The sequence below is a fragment of the Salvia hispanica genome, chromosome 4 (assembly GCF_029641045.1).
Source record: "Salvia hispanica isolate PSC_SH4W2 chromosome 4, Shi_PSC_v1, whole genome shotgun sequence".
Classification (NCBI taxonomy): domain Eukaryota; kingdom Viridiplantae; phylum Streptophyta; class Magnoliopsida; order Lamiales; family Lamiaceae; genus Salvia; species Salvia hispanica.
This window is the reverse complement of record NC_142695.1, coordinates 59,854,584-59,879,615: the sequence shown is the minus strand read 5'-3', so window position 1 is coordinate 59,879,615 and position 25,032 is coordinate 59,854,584. Positions and strand designations below refer to the sequence as shown.

The following is a 25,032-nucleotide window of genomic DNA, read 5'->3' as shown; positions in this document are numbered from 1 at the left end:
AGGATAGAATGTACAATGACAGAATGTTCGCTAAATCGCCTTAAAGAAAATCTATCCAATCTATTTGTTTGATTAATTGTCAAAATGAGAATAATACGGTACTGCGATAATATTAAAAAAAAAAAAAAAGTTTCTCCGTGTTTGATGTTGTTGTGACATAATAGAGCAATTGTGTAATCGAGACAAATAGAAATGTAAAAAGAACAGAATTTACGTGGTTCACCAACATTGTGTTGACTATGTTCATGGGTAGAAACGGAGAACAAATGTTATTCAGATTGTTTTCAGAAAGGCACACAGACGACGGGCTAGGCCCAATAAGACAATTAAGGCCTAAAATTGAAACATATCGTACCGTCCCCGGACCCCTAGGCAAGGGGGCGTCGCCCCCCTTATCCCTAACTCGCTGACCGGCTAACGGCAAAATATACAGATTCAAGCATATTAACAGATGAATTGTCGGAATAAGAATAAGCGAAACTGTGACAAGAAACCAAACAACTTTGAAACAAATAAAAAACATTCTATCCTAACTACTTAAATGTGTATAACAATTGGAACAAACTAACTCCAACATTTGTTAAAATTATTTAAAACTACTAAATCATGGTATTATGTGAATAATAGTACAATCGTCTCCATAACAAGTGAAATAGTAAAAGAAAATGTTGAAATAGCGAACTCATGCATTGTAAGCCATACAAGTTATGGACTGATATCCGCTTTCAATATTCCGGAGGTTAGGCCCGAACTTCTAATCTTTGTCGCAATGTGTTTGGTTGTTACCATTTCAAACACTGTCAGCTTGGTTGTTGCCATTTCAAACCCCCTCAGCTTGTGCATCGTTCCAATCTCTTCCGGGAGAGTCTCTAAATGTGGACAGTTTTTGATTTCTAGATGCATGATATATGGCATTGCAAGTTTTGAAACTTGAATACCTCTCAAATTCCACAGCTCTTTGATGCACAAGACTTGAAGCTTGGGAAACCCGCCATCACAGATCAACATTTTTTCACCAGTGTATGCATTCCGCAGTTTGAGGCGCCTTAGGCCGGGCAACTTCTCTAGTACTGGCATTGGGTCTTCATCAAGGCAAGTATTTACCAAAACCAAGTCATATATCCGATGAGGGAAATTATCGGCACTAGGTAGCCTAGTGAGGAGCCCTTCTAGTCTGAGTGTGAAGAGTTCTTGTAGAACACTAATCTCGTCCAAACACGGCATGCTTCTGAAACGAAACCCTCTCAAGATAAGGTTTTCGAGGCTATTGAACTTGGACACTGATGCAAAGAGCTTGCCTACATCTGAGTTTTCATCAACTTCTTCAATGCCCAATTTTTTGAGATGAGTCATTGTCAAGTTTGAGCCCTCATATGCCCAATCATAGATCGAGATGTAGGTTAGGGTTTTCAGATTCTGTAGCGCATCTACTTTGAAAGGCGTCCGATAAATCACATCAGACATGTAGAGATAACGAAGGCTACCCATTTCGCATATACTATTTGACACCTCCACCAGAAAGTTTAGAGCTACATCAAGAACCTCGAGCTTTTTCATGTCCCCAAATGAGTGTGGGATCTCTTGAATATAATTGCTTCTCAATCCCAAATACCTTAACTCAATCAGTGTGCCAATAGTGTCCGATAAAGTCTTCATCCCAAAATCTTCCATATCGAGTATCTTGAGGAGTTCAAAATTCTTCCAATAGGACTGGCTACTGACGTCCAAGTAGTGACCGCCTCCATGGAAGATAAGAGAAAGAAGCTGTTTTTCCTGATTCGTGCAGTGATTAAACTTTTCTCTGCCAAAATGGATGACCCGATGACGAGGACTCTGCGAGATACAACTATTTCCATTGCTGCTTAAAACCTCAAAGCCCATTTCTTCCTCTGCCTTTTTGATGGATAGCATGTGTAGTAGAGGATTGATGCGACACCTTTTCACCTTATTTATAAGTGCGTATAGGTACAAGGTTCAATAACTGATTGATTAAATAAATTATATGCAACATCTCTCCTTGTGTTTAATCCACTTGCATCCCAAATCTGTATCAACTTTTCTTCTCTCATTATTGCATTTACCTTAAAAAAGGACATATGCAAGAAACAAGGCTTCAGATCTTCATCCAATTCATGATACATCGGTTCCAATTTCTTTAATGATTCACTCAAATCAATTGAATCAAAAAGTTCTTCCCATTCAATCCCCGAAAGTCTTTGTTTTGCTTTCTGCCTTGCAACATCTATTATAGCCATCGGCAAACCCCCACATTTTTTCAGCATCTCTTTGCCCTTCCTCTCCAGCTCCTTTGAGAACTTGTTCTCCTCACTTGTAAATTTATCAATTGTTTTCAAAAACAATTGCCAGCTCTTAAAGGAATCTAAAGCTTTCATCTCATGAGTGTAATAGGTTTTTGTTTCTCTAATCTTGCAGCGAGTGACTAACAACACCCTATCTCCATGGCCCGAATCCATACATGGCGCTACCACAAAAAAAAATCGTTAAGGACATTTTTTGATACTCCCTCCGTTCCATAAAAATATGTACACTTTCCATTTTCGTCTGCGCTACAAAAATATGTGCATTCGATTTTTGGATAGTTATAGCAATTTAATAATGCAGGTTCCATTATCCACTGACACTATTTTAACTACCATTCTCCTTTTCTCTCTTACTTTACTAATTTTGTCTAAATTTCTGTGCCATACCCATTGCCCATATTTTTATAGGACGGAGGGAGTACTTATTAAGGACAATAATTTGTGTTTCTAAATATACCACCAACGCTTAAAAAATGACCTTTTTGTTGGTGTCTTAACTAAAATTAGAGACGCAAATGGAAGCGTCCTAAAAAAGCAATAAAATTAAGTTAATTTGTCCTTAATTTAGTTACGCTTTCTTTCGCGTCCTCAATTGTTGTTATTTTCTAAAACTTTCCAACGCAAGTAATTGCATGTCCTTAAAAGATACTCCTTCGGTCCCACTACAAGTGAGGCGTTTCTTTTTGGCCGTTATTTTGCGAAGATGATAATAAACAGTTAAAATGAAGAGAAAGTAAAGTAAAAAAGACAATAATATAAAAGAGAGTCGTATATACATTATTATCTTTCTTACTATACTTTACATTATCTCTACTTTAACTATTCGCAAAAAGGAGGCTCAGATGACTATGGAAATGTGAGATTCATTTCTTTGACTATTTAATACAATCAGTTGATTATCCGATCTTACAATATTGTCAAAATTTTAGATTCCATGATGATCATTTAAAAATTGAAACTCTTCTTAAAACCAATTAGGACCATTGGATAACAAAAGAGATACTACAGTTATCCGTGTTTATAGACCGCAGAGCAATCAAAGAGTAACAAGACATAAACAAAAAAATAATTTGAATCGAGAGAGTTATATGAAATTCAAAGTTTCGAGATAAAGAAAGAAAGACAAACGTACCTTTCATCGGAAGACCGCCCAAGATGGGTTCCAAGCGCATTTCCGGAAACATATTGTCGAGAACTACGAAATATGACATTCCTTTCATGTGAGAGTAAAGCACATCCCTGAGACTCTGTTTGTCCATCGCCTCCAGCAACAACGAATCTCCATCGAGTTCCACCAGCTGATTAATCAGTTCCACAAGCACCTCCCTTTCACTTGTGTCCCTGCAAAGGCTTACCCATGCACGTCGCTTGAACTTTTCAACGACGGCCGGATGGTTGTACACTTGTCTAGCAAGAGTCGTCTTTCCCGCACCAGTCATCCCTTTGATGCATAGACTCACGGACTGAGTCACCTCCTCGTTAAGAATCACTTTGCCAATAAGCTGTTGCACGTCTTTCTCCAACCCCACCACGACATGACCTTCGTCTTCTCCATCACTTTGTGGTCTGCTCACCCTCTCAGCAACTCCAAAATCCGTCATGCGTTTTCTTGCCTTCCTCATCCAATCTCGGGCATAGGAGATTTTATCGTTGAAATACCGAGAATTAATAATTCTTGTGAGATCAACTGATTCTTGAGCCACATCGGCAAAGTCAGCTAGCAAGTAATTTAGCTTCTTCCTTTCTTCCGACTCTTTGTCTTTCAGGAAATCCAGCATCATTCTCAGCTCATTCGTTACCTCTTCCAGTACTTGCTTGTGATAGGTATCGATACGAGTCTCAACCAAAAAGCTTTCCAGTGTCCGTATCGCCCCTAAGATGATGGCCTCCGACATGTTCCTGGTACCAAAATGGTAAGATTTTGCATGTTTGTAATGAAACGAATTCAGAATTAGCATATGATAGCAAATGATGATTGAAAATCAACAAGAAACTCTTTTCTTTCAATACAAAATAGAATTCAAATCTACTCTATTGTAGTAGTATTCAACTTTTTTATATAGAGTTTTATTCTATGTTTGCAAGAAAAGTAAATAATTTTGATTCTTGATTTGATTCTTCCTCTGGCTCGTTCCTGTCTTCATTCCAACACTCCCCCAAGTTGAGTACCGACATTTCAAAATTTCCGATTCTCAACTTGCAAGGATCATCATTTTTAATTTGTTTGATGAAGAGTTTATGCTCGTATTTATGATTTCTTCAATTTGATAAATAGTTTAGGAGTTGTTTAGCTTATAATTTTCAAATCAAGTAGCTGCTTTGTTGATAGTTTTGACATGTATGTAGGAGTAGTGTTATTTTGATTTTGATAGTTTCTGCTCGAATCTAGGATCATATGTTCATTGATGGCTTAAGTTTTATGAAGGATTAGCTGTATAGATGATAGTTTATGTCACTCAAGAAAATGATCTATCTTAATGAGAACAATGATAAACACACTAACATACTAACATGTACTAACTTCAAAAGATTCCATAAAAATATAAAGCAAGTTTTCTAATTTCTAAATAGCTTCATACCTTTTTTTCTCTATTCCAATTAAGATTTTATGCTATTGAAGTTAGTAAATCTTCCTAACTTATTTCACCCAAGCTCTTTGTGAAAGCTTTAGTTTAACAAGCAAATGATTTCGAAAACCTATATAAATCAACATAATCATGTGTATTATGATACTATTCAAAAGAAAAGAAAGAGAAAAAATACCTTTTTTGCGATTATTGCTTCTTCTCCTTGCAGGCGACGGTTGAGAGTGTGAAGTCTTTCAGATCTGGAAAGGATTTTGAAGAACAAAACCGTAGACTTAAAAATGGTCAAATTGATTGAGAATTCAACGGAAAAATAATAAATTATTAATTAGTTTAGCTAGCTTAGACAATTATAATAATATAAACCATGTGAATGGAATCAAGTACTAGATCGCAGTCGCATGCTATTGCTATTTTTACGAGCGTTAAGATTAATCAATAAATAAAAATTTACAATATTAGATTAGTAAATAAGTTTTATTAAAAAGTTAGTTATAAATTTTAGTTAGAAATTAATTAGGATGAATATACATAAAAAAGTAAATAATTATGTTTCCACTTAAAAGTACTTGTCAAATTAATTTGGGTGAATATACATTAAAAAATTGGCTTATTGCAAATCCATTCTGACAGCTATTATTATTTTACATTAAATTTTAATCCATTGTTTACGATCACAAGTAATGTCCACATTAATTACGAACTTCAATAGCGCAAGTTAGTCAAAAAAGTTAAATTTAATTTATTAATGTGGATGCTAAACCAAATACTAATTTATAATGATGGCTGCATCTGCTAATTGTCTCTTTTTCACATGGCTTGATTATACTTTCTCCGTCCCCGATTAAGAGTCACATTTTTTCATTTCAGTCCGTCCCCAATTAAAAGTCACACTTCATTTTTACCATAAATAGTAAATAGGTCCCACATTCCACTAACTCAATTCACTCACATTTTATTATAAAACCAATATAAAAAAAATGGGTCCAACATTCCCTAATTTTTTCAACCAACTTTTCTTTACATTTCTTAAAATCCATGCCCGATCAATGTGTGACTCCTAATGGGGGACGGAGGGAGTAATTGATTTGTGTATCACACAATTAATTTGTCTTTTCATTCAGTTATGAATTAATGTCATTTGAAAGTTGAGTTGCCAAGGATTAACGTGGTCAACAGATTACACAAGGGGCCTATGCAAATTAAACTTGGAAACAAATAAAAATATATCAAATCCTGACTACTTAAACATACTTGTATAACGTATTGAAATAAAACAAACTCCAACACTTGTTTGGTACTCCCACCGTCCCAGATAATTCGATCCAGTATTCCATTTCGGATCGTCCCACATAATTTGTCTCATTTCACTTTTATCATTTTTGGTAGTGGACCCCATATTCCACTAACTCATTCATACTCACATTTTATTATAAAACTAATACTCCCTCTGTCCATTAAAGATGACCCACTTTCCTTTTTGGTTTGTCCCAACTAAGATGACCCATTACTTAAAATGGAAATCCCTTTATCTCTACTTTATCCTCTCTCTCTTACTTTACTCTCTCCATTTAACACACAAAATAAAGTTGCATAAAATCCTGTGCCGCCCAAGAACGGGGTCATCTTCCTTGGGACGGGGGGAGTACTTTAAAAGTAGGACCCACATCCCACCAACTTTTTCAACTCACTTTCCATTAGATTTCTTAAAACCCGTGCCGGGTCAAAGTGTCCAAAATTATCTAGGACGGAGGGAGTATTTATTTTATGTGAATAATATTACAATCCATAACCAAGTAAAATAGTAAAAAGATACTCCCTCCGTCCCAGATAATTCGTCCCAGTTTTCCATTTCGGTCCGTCCCTCATAATTTGTCCCACTTCACTTTTATTTGGTAGTGGACCCCATATTCCACTAACTCATTCCTACTCACATTTTATTATAAACCTAATATATAAAGGTAGGACCTACATTCCACTAACTTTTTCAACCCACTTTTCATTACAATTCTTAAAACCCGTGCCCGGTCAAAGTGACCCGAATTATCCGGGACGGAGGGAGTACTTATTGAAATAGCAAACTAATGTAATTTAAGCCATACAAGTTATGGACTGATATCCACTTTCAATATCCGGGAGGTCACGCCCGAATTTCTGATCTTTGTCGCAATGTGTTTGGTTGTTACCATTTCAAACATCCTCAGATTCCACAACGACCTAATCTCTTCCGGGAGAGTCTCTAGATGTGGACAATTCTTGATTTCTAGATGCATGAGATATGGCATTGCAAGTTTTGAGACTTGAATATCTCTCAAATTCCACAAGTCTTTGATGCACAAGACTTCAAGCTTGGGAAAGCCGTTGTGTTGGACACACATAGATTCACCGGTGTATGCATTCCACAGTTTGAGGCGCTCTAGCTTGGGCAACATCTCTAGTATCGGCATCGGGTCTTCATCAAGGCATGTGTTTACCAAAGCCAAGTAACTCAAACATTCCGGAAACTGATACTCATTGGGTAGCCTACAAAGAAGCCCATCTATTTTGAGTGCGGAGAGATTGAATATAAAACCACTATTGTCCAAACACGACATGCTTCTGAATCGAAACCCTCTCAAGATAAGGTGCGTAAGGCGCTCTAAGTTTAAGTTACTTAGTGATACTAAGAGCTTCCCTACATCACAGTTTTCATCAACTTCCTCAATGCCCAATTTCCACAGTGTCATCGTCTTCAAGCCCGAGTCCTCAAATGCCCAATCATAAATCGAGATGTAGGTTAGGGTATTAAGATTCTTTAGGGCATCTACTCTCAAAGGCATCTGATAAATCACATCAGACATGTAGAGATGACGAAGGTTATCCATTTTGCATATAATATCTGACACCTCCATAGCAAAGTTTTGAGCTAAATCGAGAACCTCAAGCTTTGTCAAGCCCCCCCAACGATGGTGGGATCTTTTGTATGTAGTTGTTTCTCAATCCCAAATACCTTAACTCAATCAATGTACCGATGGTGTCTGGGAAAGTCTTCATCCCAAAATCGTCCATATCGAGTATCCTGAGGAGTTCAAAAGTCTTCCATATTAAGACTGGCAAGCAATGTCCAAGTAGCGATCACCTCCATGGCATATAAGAGAAAGAACCTGTTTGTCTTGATTCTTCATAAATGTCTTGATTCTTCATAATTAAGTAATTATTTTTGTCAAAACGTATTATTGCGAATGTAGGTGACCAAATTTGGACTTCAGCGTAGATATAATGTTTTGTAAATCGCTATATTTGCTCAGTTTGAAAATCAATTCGCTCTCTTTTAACAAGTACAGATAATTTGTACGTGAAAAAAGGTAAAATATAAAAGAAAAAAGTACACGTTATCAATACAAAATACGTATACAAACTTCAAATTATGGACTGATATCCACTTCCAATATTTTGGAGAGTAAGCCTGAATTTCTGATCTTTGTTGCTGTGTGTTTTGTTGTTACCATCTTCAACTTCCTCAGACACTCCATTGACCCAATTTCTTGTGGGAGGGTCTCTAGATGTGGACAGTTTTTGATTTCTAGTTGTCTGAGCAACCACATTGCACCTTCCTCAACTTGTAGATTTCTTAGATTCCACATTTCATTGATGCACAAGACTTCAAGCTTGATGAACCCACGGATCACCATTTCTCGACCGGTGTATGCATTCCGCAGTTTGAGAAACTGTAGGTAGGTCAGCTTCTCTATTACCGGCATGGGGTCTTCATCAAGAAAAGTATTTACCAAACTCAAGTGACTTATCCGTTGAGGGAATCGACTCGGTAGCCTAGCTAGGCGTCCATCTATTCTGAGTTCACAAAGTCTACATAGAACACCAATCTTGTCTAAACGCGGCATGCGTTTGAAACGAAACCCTCTCAAGTTAAGGCAATACATGTCGGCCAGCTTAGTTAGTGATGCAAAGAGTTTCCTTACATCTGAGCTTTCATCAATTTCTTCAATGCCTAATTTATGGAGACAAGTCATCTTCTCTAAGCTCGATACCTCATACGTCCAAGCATAAATCGAGATGTAGGTTAGGATCTCAAGATTCTGTAGAGCATCTACTTTCAAAGGCTTCTGATAAATAACATCACGCATGTAGAGATGACGAAGCCTACCCAACTCATTGATAATATCCGGCACCTCTACCATAAAGTTCAGAGCTACATCGAGAACCTCAAGCATTTTCAAGCCCCCAAACGAGTGTGGGATCTCTTGTATGTGATTGTTTCTCAATCCCAAATACCTTAACTCAATCAACGTGCCGATGGTCTCTGATAAAGTCTTCACCCCAAAATCTTCCATGTCGAGTATCTTGAGGAATTCAAAACTCTTCCAATAGGACTGGCTAGCATCATCCAAGTAGCGACCACCTCCATGCAAGATGAGAGAAACAAGATGTTTGTCCTGATCCGATGAATGGTTAAACTTTTCTCTGTCACAATGAATAACACGATGACATGATTTTTGAGAGGGTCGTCTATTTCCATTGCTCCTTAAGACCTCAAAGCCCATTTCATCCTCTGCTTTTTGAACGCATAGCATATGTAGCAGAGGATTCATCTGACATGCTTTCACTTTATAGCTTCTTGGGTACGGGTGCACGACTTCAATAATGGATTGCCTATATAAATCGTATGCCATATATTTTCGTGCGTTTAGTCCACTTGCAGCCCAAATCTGTTCCAATTTTTCTTCCCTCATTATTGCATTTCCCTTGAAAAAGGACATATACAAGAAACATGGCTTGAGTTCTTCATCCAATTGATGATACATCGGTTCCAATAACTTCAATGATCCACTCAAATCAATTGAATCAAAAAGTTTTTCCCATTCAATCCCCGAAAGTCTTTGTTTTGCTTTCTGCCTTGCAACATCTATTATAGCCATCGGCAGACCCCCACATTTTTTCAGCATCTCTTTGCCCTTCCTCTCCAACTCCTTTGAGAATCTAATCTCTTCAGTTGTAAATTTATTAATTGTTTTCAAAAACAATTGCCAGCTCTTATCAGAATCCAAAGCTTTCATCTCATGAGTATAATAGATGTGTGTTGTAACATCATAGCAACTGGTTAGCAGCATCCTACTTCCATGGCCTAATTAAATGCATATTAAGAACAATTAATGGCTAAAGGGAGACTCAGGTGACTATTTGAACTGCCAGATTTGGATGATATGGTTTGTTATTTTTCTACCATTCAGAGATCGGTAGATTTTAGATTGCTTCATATGAATTAAGATAACATTAAAAGTCCAACAATGTGCATATATATAACGGGTTTTAATCTATGCAAAACTAGATTTAAACACAGAACAATAACATGCGTAGGACATTTTTAGGTTATTGTTGATTTATATTTAGGTCATTCTTACTAAGGATGACCTAAAATGATCTTAACATGACATTAAACCCAAATCTTATAATATGGCCTAAAATTGCTTAATTATGACCTTCCGGTATTTTTGGTTAATTATTGATCATTATATCATCTAATCATGGGCCATGATTTGAGCTGCATTTCTGGATTTAGATTATTTTTTGTTTTGATCATCTCCCTAAACGGTTTATGAGACAAAACACTTTTCAATAACTTATAAGCTCACACTCCACTTAAAAGTTGTTTTAACGAGATTATTTGCTCAGCCAAACACCCTTTACGTTTAAGCAATAAAGACGAACATACAATCATTCGGAAAGGGATGTGATCAATTGCTAATTTGTCAACTCTGCATGTTAAAAATGTCAACGCGATGACATTAGTACGTAAACACAAATTTAGTTGACGTACTTATGTCTTAGTGTTAACATATATCAACAACACAAAAACATTTACTCCCTCCGTCTAGAAATATGTCATATTTCCTTTTTCGTCCATCCTATAGAAATAATCCATATCCATTTATGGTAACCTTTTTTCTTTTTTCTCTTTTACTTTATCATTTATGGTCCCACCACCCACTACACAATTTCAACTACTTTTTCTCCATTTCTCTTACTTTACCAATTATACATTAAAATCTGTGCCAACTCTAAATGGCCTATTTCTATGGGAAGGAGGGAGTACATATATGGATGTCTTTGTGTTGAATGTCACCTTGTTGACAAGTTAGCAAATTAAGCTATTTAGCAGCCTAATAGGACCTCATTCGAAAGACAATATCTATCAAAGACGAACATACCTTTGTTCGGAAGGCCATGGAAGATGGAATCCATGCGCATTTCTTGCAGCACGTTGTCGAGAACTATGAAATATGTCATTGCTTCCAAGTTCTGATGAAGCAAGCGTTGAAGACTCCGGTTGTCCATTTCCTCCCGCAACAACGAATCTCCATCAAGTCCCACCAATTGCTGTATCAGTTCCACAAGCACCTCATGTAGACTCATGTTATTCGAAATGGTTACCCACGCCCGATGCTTGAATTTTTCAACGACGGCCACATGGTTGTATACTTGTCTGGCAAGAGTTGTCTTACCAACACCAGTCATGCCTTTAACACACGAAGTAACAAGGCCCGAGTCGTCTTTAAGAATTACTTTACCAATAAGCTTCTGCAAATCTTTCTCCAAGCCCACCACGACACCTTCGCCTCCAACACTTTGTGGTAGTGTACTCACGCCCTCACCGGCTCCAAACTCCATCATCCGCTTTTTTGTCTTCCTCAGCCAATCTAAGACTTGGGTGATCTCATCTTCGAAAAAGTACTCATTAATATTTGTGTCCATGAAATCCGCTGAAACTTGAGCCATCTCAGCAAAGTCAGCTAGCAAATAACTTAGCCTGCTCCTCTCTCCCGGTTTCTCGTCTCTGAAGAAATCCATTGTCATTCTCAACTCATGTATCACCTCTTTCAGCATCGGCTCGTCATCAGTATCAATACTCGACGCCTCAGCCAGAAAAGTGTCCAGTTTCTGTATCGCCCCTAAGATGATGGCCTCTGACATGTTTATGGGCAAACTCTGCAAGTACCAAAATTGTAAATCCACATAACATCAAAACAAGCATTTAGAGCAAGATTAACTACAGAAATATAACGTTTTAGCAGCGGACATTTCTGTGATTAAATGACTTAATTCCGTTGCTAAATATGATTAACATCGGATTAGTAGCAAACAGTCTCCGTTGGTAAAAACCTCGCTGCCAAAGTGTTTGTAACGAACATAATCCGCTAATAATATTTAGCAACGGATTTTCAACAGACTAAGTACTACTAAATGTGAAATCAGATTGGAAACGAAAACAATCAAGTTTAGCAACAGATATATTCGTTGCTAATACTAGCGGATTAGTAGAAAAAGTTTATTATCAGCAGAATTAATTCATAAAAATAGCATCGCATTAATCCTAAATACATTGAAATGAAAAACACAAATACACATACTGTTCTTGAATAAAATTGAGTATGAATGAATATGATTAAGGTACCTAATTAAATAAATAATTTAGTTGGACAGCATAATTTTCTGAAGCAAATTGAATTCAAAAATCTATATAAAATAACATAATCATGTGAATTTCGAAACTAATAAATGAAAAGAAAAATACCTATTTGCGATTATTGCTTCTTCTTTTTGCTGGTGACGGTTGAGAGTGTGAGATATTTCAGAGTTGGAAGTGATTTTGATGAACAAATTCGTAGACTTAATATGGTCGCCTTGATTGGGAAATAAATGGAGTAAATAAAAAATAAATAACTTGTTTAGCTGGCTCAGACAATTAATTAATGTATTACTAATACTAATCATGACACAAGTAGATATAGCAATCAGCATCATGTTATGGCTAATATTAATGAGTTTAAAAAAATTAATTAATTAGTTTTATAGATTGATTAATTACTTTTTATAAAAATTAATATATTTTAGTTAGAAACTAATTAGTATGAATATACATAAAAAAAATTAAATTATTATGTTTACTCTCAGAGACCAGAGTGTCTTTCCTAATTAAATTTTGATGTTTCCCATCTGAAGCAATCGCTGGAGCACTGAATTTTTTCTCTTAATTAACAACTCATTTTTACGATTTCAATGGCACAATTTAATCAAAAAGTCAACTTTAATTAATTAATGTGGCTACTAAATCAATATACTAATTAATTTATAATGATGGCTGCATCTGATCGTCTCCCTTTTCACATGGTTTTGCAAGAGGGAGTTATGAACTTGATTCCTAATACATCAAGTCTTATTATAATTGATTTGATTTGATTTGATTTGAATTAAATTATTCTATATAAAATAGACTGATCAAATTTTGTGCAAAAAATATAAGTTTTCGTAGTTATGAATTAACAAGTACTAGTACATTTGATTCAGATTTGAGTTGTACGTTGATTTAATGGTTTGTGATTTGAGAGTTTGAGATTGAGAATTTGACCAGATCTCCCCAAAATTAAGCACAAAATAATAATCATAATAATGTAAACAATAAGTCTATGCAACCAAATTTTGTACAACCAAAAATTGGTTTATTTGAGTAAAAAAATAATTTATTTATGCATTTAATTAAAAAGTATAGACATATATATAGTATAGGGAATGTGCACAATATTATGGTATTTGCGTATAATTTTTTAAAATTTTTTTGAACCATAAAATGTAATTAATGCATACTTTAATAAAAATTTAAAAAATAATAGAGAAATAATTCAAATATAAAAATAAAAAATTGAAAATGAGGCTTAAAGACTAATAAATTGGTTTTAATTTGTTAACTAACTATATCTGTTATTTTAATATTTAATTAACACGTCAAAATTACTAATATAATCTTGTTTTGGTTGTATAAAATTTGGTTGTTTATCAGTGATGTAGAACAATGTTTTCAAATCTAATAGATCCAATAACCTTTTTTTTCTATATTCTAATTAAGATTTCTAAGCTATTGAATTTAGTAAATCTTCCTAACTCATTTACCCAAGCTTTTCGTAGGAGCTCTAAATCTGAAAGCATAATATTTTAAGCAAATGAATTCAAAAATTTACACTATAAAACAACATTATCATGTGAGTTATGAAACCATTCAAGTAAAGAAAAAGTACCTTTTTTTTTTTGCGATTGTTGCGTCTTCTCTTTGCCGGTGGCTGTTGAGACGTGAGAGAGTGGTATATTTCAGAGTTAGAAGGGATTTTGGAGAACAAATTCATATACTTATTTAAGATGTTCAACTTGATTGGGAATTAAATGGAGGAAACAAAATTAATAGTACTCCCTCCGTCCCGGCTAAGATAACACATTGCTTAGCCGGCACGGGGTTTTAGGAGTTATTGGTTAAAGTGTTTAATTAGAGAGAGAAGATGGGTGTAATTATTAAAGTAGAGAGATAAAGAAAGATGGATATTTTAATAGGAGTGAGAAAAAGTGGTTGAGTGTATTAATTGGAGAGAGAAAGTTACCAAAAAAGGAAATGTATCATCTTAGTTGGGACAAACTAAAAAGGAAAACGTATCATCTTAAGCGGGACGGAGGGAGTAGTACTATATAGTTTAGCTGGCTCATACAATTATAATAAGATTAACCATGTGGAAGAAGCAAGTAGATGCAGCCATGTGCTTCAGCTATTATTAATGACTGCAGAGATTAATTAATAAATTAAAATTTATTAGATTAATTAATAACTAGTACTAGTATTATTTAAAAAATAATTTTAGCTAGAAAATAATTAGAATGAATATACATAAAAAAATGTAATTTGGATGAATGTACCTGATAAAATTTGGCTGGTTGCCAACCCATGCATAAAGATTTTATTATTTCAAATTAAATTTTAATCTATTGTTCCCCATTAGAAGCAATGTCCGCATTAATAAATCATTTTACGCATTTCAATAACGCAATTTAATAACTATAAAAAGTCGAATTTAATTTATTAATGTGACTACTAGTATTAATTTACAATGATATCTGCATCTACTGTCTCCACTTTCACATGGCTTAGTACGATGAAGTACATCTAACTTTAATGAACACGAACTGGCTCAACTACTAATTTATAAATTAGAATTGATTCAAATTTTTTATGATTAATAATTTTGATTAAATTATTAATTAATGCTCTTTCCCAACATAATTTGTATACCATACATCTATTTAAATTCAAGCATTAAATATTCGAAATATACAACTCCCTCATGCAGACCGCCATATTCTAACTCATTATACTCATATTTTATTATAAAATCAATATATAAAAGTATGAGACAATTAATCACGGATGGAGAGAGTATATTGGTGCCGTTTTACCCTGGATGCTTACCTTGGGCCCGCTGCTCGCACAGTACCACCTCGTCTCCATAAGTCGAGCCTTTTCTATTTTGTAAAAAAGAGTTTTCATGCGAGTTGTGATAAATTAAATTAATTGCATTTACTTGGACAATTTTGTTACTCCATTTTTCATTATTTCTGAGAATGAAATGAGTATATTCCCCTCAATTTCGACCTCCCTCGCAAATTCGACCCGAGTGATGATAACGAGTATATTCCCCTCAATTTTGTCCGGCACGGATTCTGGAAAATGGATCACATTCATTAGAGAGATATAAGTTGCCTAAAATAGAAAGTTTTTTATTTTTAAAAAATGGATAAAAAAGGCAAGGATTTCTATTTTTAGGAAACGATGTAATATAAAAATATGAAGAAAAACCTAGTCGAATTTTGACTAAATGTGACGAAAAACTTAGTCGAATTTTTAAATTAACATAATTGCATATACTAGAATAATTTTGTTACTTTCCATTATTTCTAAGAATGAAAAGGATTTGTGCATATTTAATGAATTCACAATTTACTAATAGAGATAACGATTATCCATTCCATAATATAAAAAACATATTTTATAAAAAAAAAATTAAAAACATCCGGCTAATGATTTATGTAAATTTTACCATTATGTAAATTTTACCATTAAAACAGAATCAATTAAAAAATTTAATCCAATACTATTTATTTAAAGTAAAGAATGCTTACTTATTTAAAGAATGTACAATACTATTTATTTTGTTCTTTGTTTCTATATTTAAATCTAGTTTTGATTCGTGTTTTGGACGAGGAATAAGCTTCTTTGTTTCTATATTTAAATATAGTTTTGATTCGTGCATTGGACAAGGAATAAGCTTCCTACTTCTGCAACGATCATGAAGGTCCTCGAGAAGCAAAATGAAGACGAGGCACCGGCTATTGGTAGTTTGAGCACGCTGTAAAGAGGCATTATGAATCTTGACGACTGCCATTTCCACACAGAGGTTGCCAAGCAAAAGCTCCTCGCTCCAGCAATTGCTACGAAACTGAGACTCAGCGTCTATAATGTGTTCCCAAAGAGTGCAGTTACTTTCAATGATAATATGAAAGTGATGCTTAATATGATGGGCTCGTTTATGGAATCTCTCAAGGTTCCCGACATTAATGTACTGAGACGATGGATGTGGCTTTTGGACGTGATATACTCCTCTGTTTTTTCTCTAATATTACTTGAGAATGTTACATAAAAAAGGTGTTGTTTGTGGTTTGTTTTTGATTGGACTCGCATCCACTAACAAGTTCCTATTTGCTCAAGTATATAATGATTTCATCAGTTTCCTTTTTGGCATTCTCATGCTTTGAGGGAGATGGCAGAGAAGCGAAAGCTCAAATAAATAAATTTTTCAAACTTATACAAAATGATACAACTCTATCTCTATTTATGGCATTCAGTTCATATTCTAGAATACTTTCCTCTATTATTTAATTTTCAATATATCTAAATTTTTTTCTCTATAAAAATCTTTTACTAGACAGTATCTAACTTGTAGAGAATTCTATATCTAGATAGTTATACTAATATTATCTCGATATTCTAATACTTAATTCAAGAGAATTCTATAACATAATATGTAGATATTTACGAAGGGGAGTGGTCAATTGTTAACTCACTCTCTAGTTGCTAACTACAACTAATTTAACACCATAGAATTTTAGAAATCTAGTGGTCTAAAATTTGTCACGTGTAAATTTTGTTTTTATTAATTAAATCGAAAAAGATAAAAAAAAACTACTAAATTAGGGTTTTGGATGAAAATGTCAATATAGTGTTTTGAAAATATTAACACAATGCTTTGAGAATGTCAGCATGCTTTAAAAATGACATTCTTCATGTATTATATTAACATATTTTATATACTATGTTGACATTTGTTGCTGTATGAAAAAATTCAAAAAATTTTCAAATTTTGACATTGGAACATATGCAAGTGAAATCTCGTTAGAATCCTTATGAAATTATCTTTAATTTGATATATGTTGTGCGAAAAAATAATTTAAATTGAGAAAGTTATATGCGTTTTAAAGTTATGTGATATTTTTCAAAAGTTAGTTACAAATAATTTGCTGTAAATTGACCTTAATATCCTTATTGACGTTTTTTATTGATGATCTAGACCCTTGATTTGAATATCTAAGGGCAATTATTTAATTGCAGTTAGAATTAAGTATTGAGTTCGCAATATAGTATTTTCCCTACTGAAGAATCGAACAAAGCAACCAAATTGAGTCAGTTTGATTGTATTCTATGCCTAGGCAGTTGTGTTATATGGAGTATATCGTTTATGTTTTTTAACTAGTTGATGTCGTTACAGTAGACAACATCGTTTAACTCAATGTGCACCTATGATAAATTGGCATGATAATTTGCACAAGAGCATTCCTGATAGTTTGTTCATCTGATGGATGTAAAGAAGGAAAATATGCTATTCAAACTGTCCTTGTCTGGCGACGACAACAATGATGATAACGAGTGCATTCCCTCAATTTCGGCCCGAGTGAGAACCAGTCTCATGTTAGAGGATCAAGAATGTATATGGTAAGTGATGATTCAACTGTTGCAGCATGGAGACGAAGGTCCCTCTGTCTGTGGGGAAGAAGTGGAGCTAAAAGTTGGGTTGGAAGAGGTAAGATTGGTTGTCAATGTCATAGTTTGAACTCAAGTTATGTAGGACATATGAATACTTGGTTCGGCCCGACCTAAAGTCATTTTGGTGGACCGGGCCATGTTTAGCTGCTCGACCGTTGGTTCTTATAACATACTCCATCCGTTTCTAAAAATAGAAACTTTTTAAATGATATAAGTTTTAATGCAAAATTGGTAAAGTAAAAGAAAGATATAAATAAAAACTGTGTTAGTGGAAAATAGATCTCATTCATTAGAGAGAAATAAAAATAGAAAGTTTCTATATTTAAAAAATGGATCAAATAGGGAAGAATTTCTGTTTTTTTTTTTTTTTTTTTTTTTAATGAATAAATAATTAAATAAAAGAGTAAGTGGTACAGTGGAAGAATTTCTGTTTTCGGAATGAGTATGTAACATGAAAATGTGACGAAAACCTAGTTGAATTTTGACTAAATGTGACGAAAAACTTAGTCGAATTTTGACTTGGCTGGTGCAGGGTTTAAGCATATTGAGAGCTGCTCTTAGGAAGGCCTTAGGAAGCTAATATTGAAGAATCAAGAAAAGCAACAATTTGAGTTGGACAATTTACTCGTTTTGATGTTTATACTTATTTAGTGACGTTGTAGTTGCATTTACTAGCAATTTGGGTTATTTCTTGCTACTGTTTCTATTCCATCCGTCCCTGGAAGTTTGTCCATTTTTCTATTTCCGTCCATCCTAAAAAATTTGTCCATTTCAATTTTACTATTTTTGGTAGTGGACTCCATATTCCACTAACTCATTCCTACTCACATTCTATTATAAACCTAATACATATAATAGTAGAATCAACATTCCACTAACTTTTTTCAACTCGCTTTTCAATACATTTCTTACAAATCATGTCGGGTCAAAGCGGGACAATATTTGGGAGACAGAGGGAGTATTTTTCAGCACTCATCGTAGTTGAACTGTAATCATTCTTTTTGCTATCTCACTGTAATTGAGTCATTTTTCATTCGCACAAAAATATCATTTTTCATTTACGACAAAAAATATTAATTTAATTTTTGTTACTTTATTTCCTTATGTGCATTACTTTATAGTGAATTATATAGTATTTTATTTTTTACTCATTTTATTTGTTTTTATATACTCTCATACTTTGTTCTTTCGCAAATAACTCACTCAAGACTAAATGACTAAATTTATTTCTTATTTTGGAATCTTGAGTAACATAAGTAAAATCTAGAAACGAAAACAATATTATTGTTATTTTTTTTCGAATTTAAATTTAACATTCAAAGCGGTAAAAAAAAAACCATCAAGTAAAAAGAGCCCTTTTACTACGCTGGCCAAGAAATTAACTACACTTGCTAACTTGCGCCGCCGTCCCTCCGCCGCTTCCACCGAAGTGCCGCTAGCTGTTCATAAATCGAGCTTTCATCAATTTTCTCTTTTATCACTTCAAAGGAACTTAAAATTCCTTCAATTCTAGAGCAGGTATGCATTAATTTGTTCCGTTTTGTGTATATTCATTATTTATTAGTCATTGTTAGATGAAGAAATCAATAATGAAATTGATCAGCACCTGTAGTAGGGAAGTAAAGGGGAACCGTGATGCTGTAACTAAGAAATTCTCTAATTGCTTTTGTGAGAATCAGAAGTTAAATTGAAATGCACACCACCTGTTTGTTGAAAATTTTATTTTTCTTAGTATTACCTTTTTCGTCATGGATAACATATTTGAATGAGTATTTTTGTCCTTGACATTCTTATTTTCTTCAATGGAATAGGAATGGATTTGCATATACTATTTGTATCTATAGGTTAATTGATTTATGCATCTTTGTGCATATTGTTTGCCATTTAGGAGGAATGAGAGAACATTTTTGGAGAAATTCTTGATAGTTGTTTTGTGTGTTGTGTGTGAATTTTGAGTTATAAGTTATAAATGTTGCCTATAATTTTTCTAATCATCAACAGAATGACTAAGAATGTGAAGAGGGAGGACGCGGAGAAAGAGTACGAGGACAAGGAGGAACTGAATGGTGAGAGGGACAACTTGAACATACACGTCAAGTGTGTAACTGACGAGGAGAACGGTTTGGTACTATTTGCAGAAGCTGGCAGTGATTTTGTAGATGCTTTGTTAACCTTCCTTCGGTTGCCGTTGGGAACGATTGTGAAATTCGTAAAGCCTCTCTACTACACTAAGGCCATTGGTAGCTTGACCACTCTGTACAATGGCTTAGAAAATCTTGACAGCATCCATTTTCTAAATAAAGATGCTAAAAGCTTGCTGCTAAGTCCGAAGGGTCTTGTTTCTAAACATGATTGGCCTAGGTATGAATCGGGTTTCACTGAAAGTACAGCTTCCTTCACCATACGTGATGATCTGTGGGTGATGGGTGGCGTGGAAGGCTCTGTCATGTCTACTCTCGATAGTCTTGGCTACGACTTGATAGAGATGGAAGGGGCTAAGATAAAGGATGTAACTTTCGGTCTCGCTGAGGTTAAATCCGTATTAATGTTTCTGTTTTAAAAATTTAATCTTTTAGAAAATAACGTCCGTTTGAATGCATTGATCAGATTGTGGAATTATTGCTGATGTCAATGTATGCCAAGTATCCACTGTCATGCTACGTGTTCAAGCACTGTCACCCTAACAGCGAAGCAAAGCAGGGGAATTCCCTGAATCAGATTAGCAAGAAAAACCATTCCGTGAACTCCAAGAAGATGGTTTTGAAAGCCACGATGCAAAAATCTACGAACAATTTACTTTTTGCTCAGGCACAGCACGACTTTGTGAGTTTTCTTTTCGGTTTGCTCAGCATTCCTTTAGGAAGGGTAGAGTGGTATTTGCACAGCGACACCGGACTTAGGGCCATTGATAATTTGCACAAGAGCATTCCAGATAGTTTGTTCAGAAACAGACTGATGGATCTAAAGAATAAAAATATGCTATCCAAACCATCCTTGTCTGACAACGACAATGGTGATGATAACGAGTATATTCCCCTCAATTTCGACCCGACTAGAAACCAGTCTCATGTTAGAGGATCAAGAATGTATATGGTAAGTGATGATTTAACCGTTGCACCGTTGAGCATAACCTCTAGTGTCTCTGTTATCAAGAAGATGAAGGTCCCTCTGTCTGACGTGGAAGAAGTGGAGCTCAAAGTTGGGTTGGAAGAGGTAAGATTGGTTGTCATATTTTGGTTGTTCTTTTCTATGTTGGATCATCATTTGATATGTTAGATAGATCTGTCAAATTATCGAGCCATCTTTCGAGTTGTTTTGGGTTTAACTGGATTTTGGGTACCCACGTGCCTACATTATACGTATTCGGTCGATACATGGCTCGGCCTGTCCAAAAATCACTTTTTTTAAGTCAATGTATGTGGGACCTATGAAAACATGGTTCGGACTTCGGCCCGACATATAGTCGTTTTGATGGGATGGGCCGGGCTATGTATGGAAGCTCGACCGTTGGTTCTTTTGTTATGTCTTAATTTTATAGTCTTTTGTACAAGCTTTGTTGGTTTTTACAAAGTTTACATGACGTGTATTGGTAAAGTAAAATGTAGTAATAATGTGACGAAAAACTTAGTCGAATTTTGGTTTTGTTTGTGTAGGGTTTAAGCATATTGAGAGCGGCTCTTACATCGACCAAAGCCCTGACTGAAGGCCTTATAAAGCCAATGCTGAAGAATCAGAAAAGCAACAAAATTAAGTCGATCGATCGATTGTATACTCATTTGATGTTAAGACTTGTTTTGTGACATAGTTGATCTAAACCTAGGCTGATTTCACTAGCAATTTGCGCTTCTTTTTTTTGCTACATGTGTTCTAGTTTTAACACTTACTCATCATTTTCTATTAAGCATTTTTATCACCATCTTCTGTTAAGCATTATTTTCTGTGTTTTTTTTATATTCTGAATACTAGAAACCCATTTACATTCTTTTACTTTTGATTCTGCCTTTATCTATATTTTTCAACATTTTTATTCTCTTTTTTTATATTTTTATTTTTGAATATTACTAGAAAACATAAAAAAGGTTGGGTTATTTGCGTGTTGCACAAGAGAATTTGGCCAACAAAATATTTCATATGAAAGACTCCACAATACATGCTAAATCCCTGTAATATCTTAACAAAATAATATAGTAAGGACTATGCCATCACTTCTCTCTTATTTAGAACAATTCACTCAATTATCTAATGATCTATCAGCCGCCAGTCCCAACATTTTACGAGTTATCAACCATGGTAATTCTTAATCTCGACCTGAATATTTATAGTTGCCTCTGATTTTGATTATCTATCAGCTTTGATGCTTGATCTTTTGACTGATAATCTTCTCATGCTATTTGCTGTTTTTGTACTGTGTGAAGTGTTGTTGGAAGGAAAAGAAATTAACTTATTTGAGCTTCTTGTTAATTTTTTGATTGCTATTTTCTCCGTCTACAATATAAATTGTTAGATTGTCCACTGAATTTTAAAATTGCGCCTTGAAAGAAACGAAGATTTGAAGGTTTTCTTTACCATTATGAACAATTAAAAATAAAAAATAAAAAACATTTTCATTATGTCAGAAACTTATACTTGGGCTTGTTGGTTTACTTGAAGTTATGATATTATGTACTCCCTCCATCCCCCAAATATTGTCCCACTTTGAACTGGCACGAATTTTAAGAAAATGTAATGAAATGTGACTTGAAAAATGAGTGGAATGAGAGTCCTACTTTTATATACTCCCTCCGTCCCGGCTAAAATGACACATTGCTTAGCCGGCACGGGATTTTAGGAGTTATTAGTTAAAGTGTTTAATTGGAGAGAGAGAGGGTGGGTGGAAGTATTAAAATAGAGAGATAAAGAAAAATGAATATTTTAATAGGAGTGAGAAAAAGTGGTTGAGTGTATTAATTGGAGAGATAAAGTTACCAAAAAAGGAAATGTGTCATCTTAGTTGGGACAGACTAAAAAGGAAAACGTGTCATCTTAAGCGGGACGGAGGGAGTATTAGTTTTATGTTGGGAATGAGTTAGTGGAATGTGGGGTCTATTACTAAAAATGGTAAAAGTAAAAGGTGATAAATTTTCAGGGATGGATGAAAAAAGAAATAAGTGACATATTTTCAGGGACGGAGGCAGTAGATTTTATAACTATGTTTTGAGCATAACATAATGATTTTATTCTTGACAAAACTAGGAAACGAAACGAGTCCTTAATTAATCTTGCTGGATTTTTGATTGTTATCTCCTATCAAGGAATATTAATAGAATGTCTTGTTGAAAAGTACTAATTTGCATATTAGAGTTGGTCAAAACACTCATGCATCTGTGTACTCAATGAAGAGTCGCGTATCTCATTTATGTTTGATTCGTGTATTGGACGAGGAATTGAAGTTCGGTAGCACACATGCTTCACTTCCTGTAGCCAACATGTCGAAGGGCGAGGAATTGAAGTTGCATATCAAGGTTGTGGTGAACAAGCAGAGAACTAAGGTCCTGTTTGCAGAAGCTGGCTGCGATTTCATGGATGTTTTGCTAAGCTTCCTACTTCTGCCATTGGGAACGATCATGAAGGTCCTCGAGAAGCAAAATGTAGACGAGGCGCCTGCTATTGGAAGCTTGAGCACGCTGTACAGAGGCGTAGTGAATCTTGACACCGACCATTTCCAGACAGGGGTTGCCAAGCAGAAGCTCCTCGCTTCAGCTAGTTACTACGATGCTGAGTTTTGTAAACTGAGGCTCAACGTCTATAATGCTGTTCCTGCAAGTCCCGATTCTGTCAATAGATACGACGGGGTCTTCACTGAGAGTGCAGCTTCTTTCATAATCGGTGATGATCTGAAGGTGATGCCTAATGTGATGGACCTGTTCATGGAAACTGTCAAGGTTCTCGACATTGATGGGACCGACATTGATGGTGCTGAGACGATGGATGTGGCTTTTGGATCGAAAGAGGTGATGCACTCTGCTTTTTCTCTAATATTTCTTGAGAATGTTACTTAAAAAAAAGTGTTGTTTGTGGATTGTTTTTGATCAGATCGTGGACTTGCTGAGGCTATCATTGGTTTCCCGGAACCCACTGACGGCTTTCGTGCTGAGTGGTAGGCAGATAGGGTTGGCGCCGAAGAAATCCAATGTGCAAGGGAATGCTTGGTTGCAATGCATCAACGAGAAAGTTGCATCTACCAATATCAAGAAGATGATTGTGAAGGCCACTATGCAGAAATCGACTAACAGGTTCCTATTTGCTCAAGCACATAACGATTTCATCGATTTCCTTTTTGGCATGCTCACGCTTCCTTTGGGAAGCATCCTGTGGTATTCGGGGAGTAACAGTGGCCTAGAGGCTATTGACAATCTGCACAGGAGTATAGCAGACGAGTCTAAGAAGGTCCAACTGAAAAGCGCAAAGACAAGACTCTATCTAATCATGTCAAACCTTAGCCAATCTAACGAGTTTTCCCGTTTGAATTTCGACCCTTATCTGAAAAACCATCATGTTAATGGAGAGATGATGTACATGGTGAGCAATAATTTGACTGTTTCACCGTTGACTCTGTCATCATGCTTCTCTGTGCTCAGAGAGCTGAACATCTTCCTGTCTGAGGTTGAAGAAGTGGAGGTGCAAGTTGGGCTCGAAGAGGTAAGATTTTACTCTTTGTTTTGTATCAAGAATTTGTATCAAGATTTTACTCTAATTTAAAAATCTCATACTCGATATTGCTGCTACAGGGTTTAAGCATAGTGCAACAGGCTCTTACATCGACGACAACCTTGGAAGATGGCCTCATCAAAGCCATCTTGAAGGCGTCTCTCTCGCTACAAAAGCCGTGAACGACCAAAGCTTGAATGTTGAATATGAATTCATCTCTCTGACTCTCAAATTTTAGGACAAAGTTGTGGCCGTTTAGAACTAGCAACATGCTAAGTCAGTAACTTGATAGGATTCAGTTAAGTCATATTAGAACTCTCTCTCGCTTGTCTTTGTTGAACATATTTGTTATTGAAGTTTCAAATGGCTGCACCCACTTCTTGTTCTCGTTCTATGTATGTGGTAAGTCAAAAATAAAAGTATACTTTACATAGAAATTAGGTTTGAATACTAAAGTAAATTGGAGACGCTATCCATATAGTAACATCATTTACTGAATAAAATATATAGCATCAATCTTATTAATTTC

The 25,032-nt window shown here is 35.1% G+C and overlaps 3 protein-coding genes and 1 pseudogene across 3 annotated transcripts; 2 read left to right on the top strand and 2 right to left on the bottom strand.

The window, feature by feature from the left end:
- Nucleotides 1-639: 639 nt before the first annotated feature.
- Nucleotides 640-4,187, bottom strand: LOC148929802 (putative disease resistance RPP13-like protein 3; annotated as a pseudogene).
- Nucleotides 4,188-8,221: 4,034 nt separating this feature from the next.
- On the bottom strand, nucleotides 8,222-11,883 carry LOC125195547 (disease resistance RPP8-like protein 3). Its single transcript, XM_089069532.1, has 2 exons — nucleotides 11,113-11,883; nucleotides 8,222-10,028 (listed from the first exon to the last, which is right to left on the bottom strand). Exons 1-2 carry the CDS (start codon nucleotides 11,873-11,875, stop codon nucleotides 8,311-8,313), a joined length of 2,481 nt encoding a protein of 826 aa, XP_088925658.1. The 5' UTR covers nucleotides 11,876-11,883; the 3' UTR covers nucleotides 8,222-8,310.
- Nucleotides 11,884-19,199: 7,316 nt separating this feature from the next.
- On the top strand, nucleotides 19,200-21,717 carry LOC125198257 (uncharacterized). Its single transcript, XM_089069606.1, has 4 exons — nucleotides 19,200-19,334; nucleotides 19,818-20,346; nucleotides 20,424-21,029; nucleotides 21,470-21,717. Exons 2-4 carry the CDS (start codon nucleotides 19,819-19,821, stop codon nucleotides 21,614-21,616), a joined length of 1,281 nt encoding a protein of 426 aa, XP_088925732.1. The 5' UTR covers nucleotides 19,200-19,334; nucleotide 19,818; the 3' UTR covers nucleotides 21,617-21,717.
- Nucleotides 21,718-23,281: 1,564 nt separating this feature from the next.
- Nucleotides 23,282-24,685, top strand: LOC148929801 (uncharacterized). Its single transcript, XM_089057029.1, has 4 exons — nucleotides 23,282-23,574; nucleotides 23,638-23,806; nucleotides 23,889-24,494; nucleotides 24,584-24,685. The coding sequence occupies exons 1-4, from the start codon at nucleotides 23,282-23,284 to the stop codon at nucleotides 24,683-24,685; spliced, it is 1,170 nt and encodes a 389-aa protein (XP_088913155.1).
- The last annotated feature ends 347 nt before the right edge of the window (nucleotides 24,686-25,032 follow it).

What these genes read in the sequence shown, in the direction of transcription:
- LOC125195547 (XM_089069532.1), bottom strand. Translation starts at nt 11,875, where the DNA reads ATGTCAGAGGCCATCATCTTAGGGGCGATACAGAAACTGGACACTTTT. An exon ending in CCATGGCCTTCCGAACAAAG is followed by an intron (nt 10,029 to 11,112) that starts GTATGTTCGTCT and finishes GCATTTAATTAG; the next exon opens with GCCATGGAAGTAGGATGCTG.
- LOC125198257 (XM_089069606.1), top strand. Translation starts at nt 19,819, where the DNA reads ATGACTAAGAATGTGAAGAGGGAGGACGCGGAGAAAGAGTACGAGGAC. An exon ending in TAACTTTCGGTCTCGCTGAG is followed by an intron (nt 20,347 to 20,423) that starts GTTAAATCCGTA and finishes TGCATTGATCAG; the next exon opens with ATTGTGGAATTATTGCTGAT. An exon ending in TCAAAGTTGGGTTGGAAGAG is followed by an intron (nt 21,030 to 21,469) that starts GTAAGATTGGTT and finishes TTGTTTGTGTAG; the next exon opens with GGTTTAAGCATATTGAGAGC.
- LOC148929801 (XM_089057029.1), top strand. Translation starts at nt 23,282, where the DNA reads ATGTCGAAGGGCGAGGAATTGAAGTTGCATATCAAGGTTGTGGTGAAC. An exon ending in TGGCTTTTGGATCGAAAGAG is followed by an intron (nt 23,807 to 23,888) that starts GTGATGCACTCT and finishes GTTTTTGATCAG; the next exon opens with ATCGTGGACTTGCTGAGGCT. An exon ending in TGCAAGTTGGGCTCGAAGAG is followed by an intron (nt 24,495 to 24,583) that starts GTAAGATTTTAC and finishes TTGCTGCTACAG; the next exon opens with GGTTTAAGCATAGTGCAACA.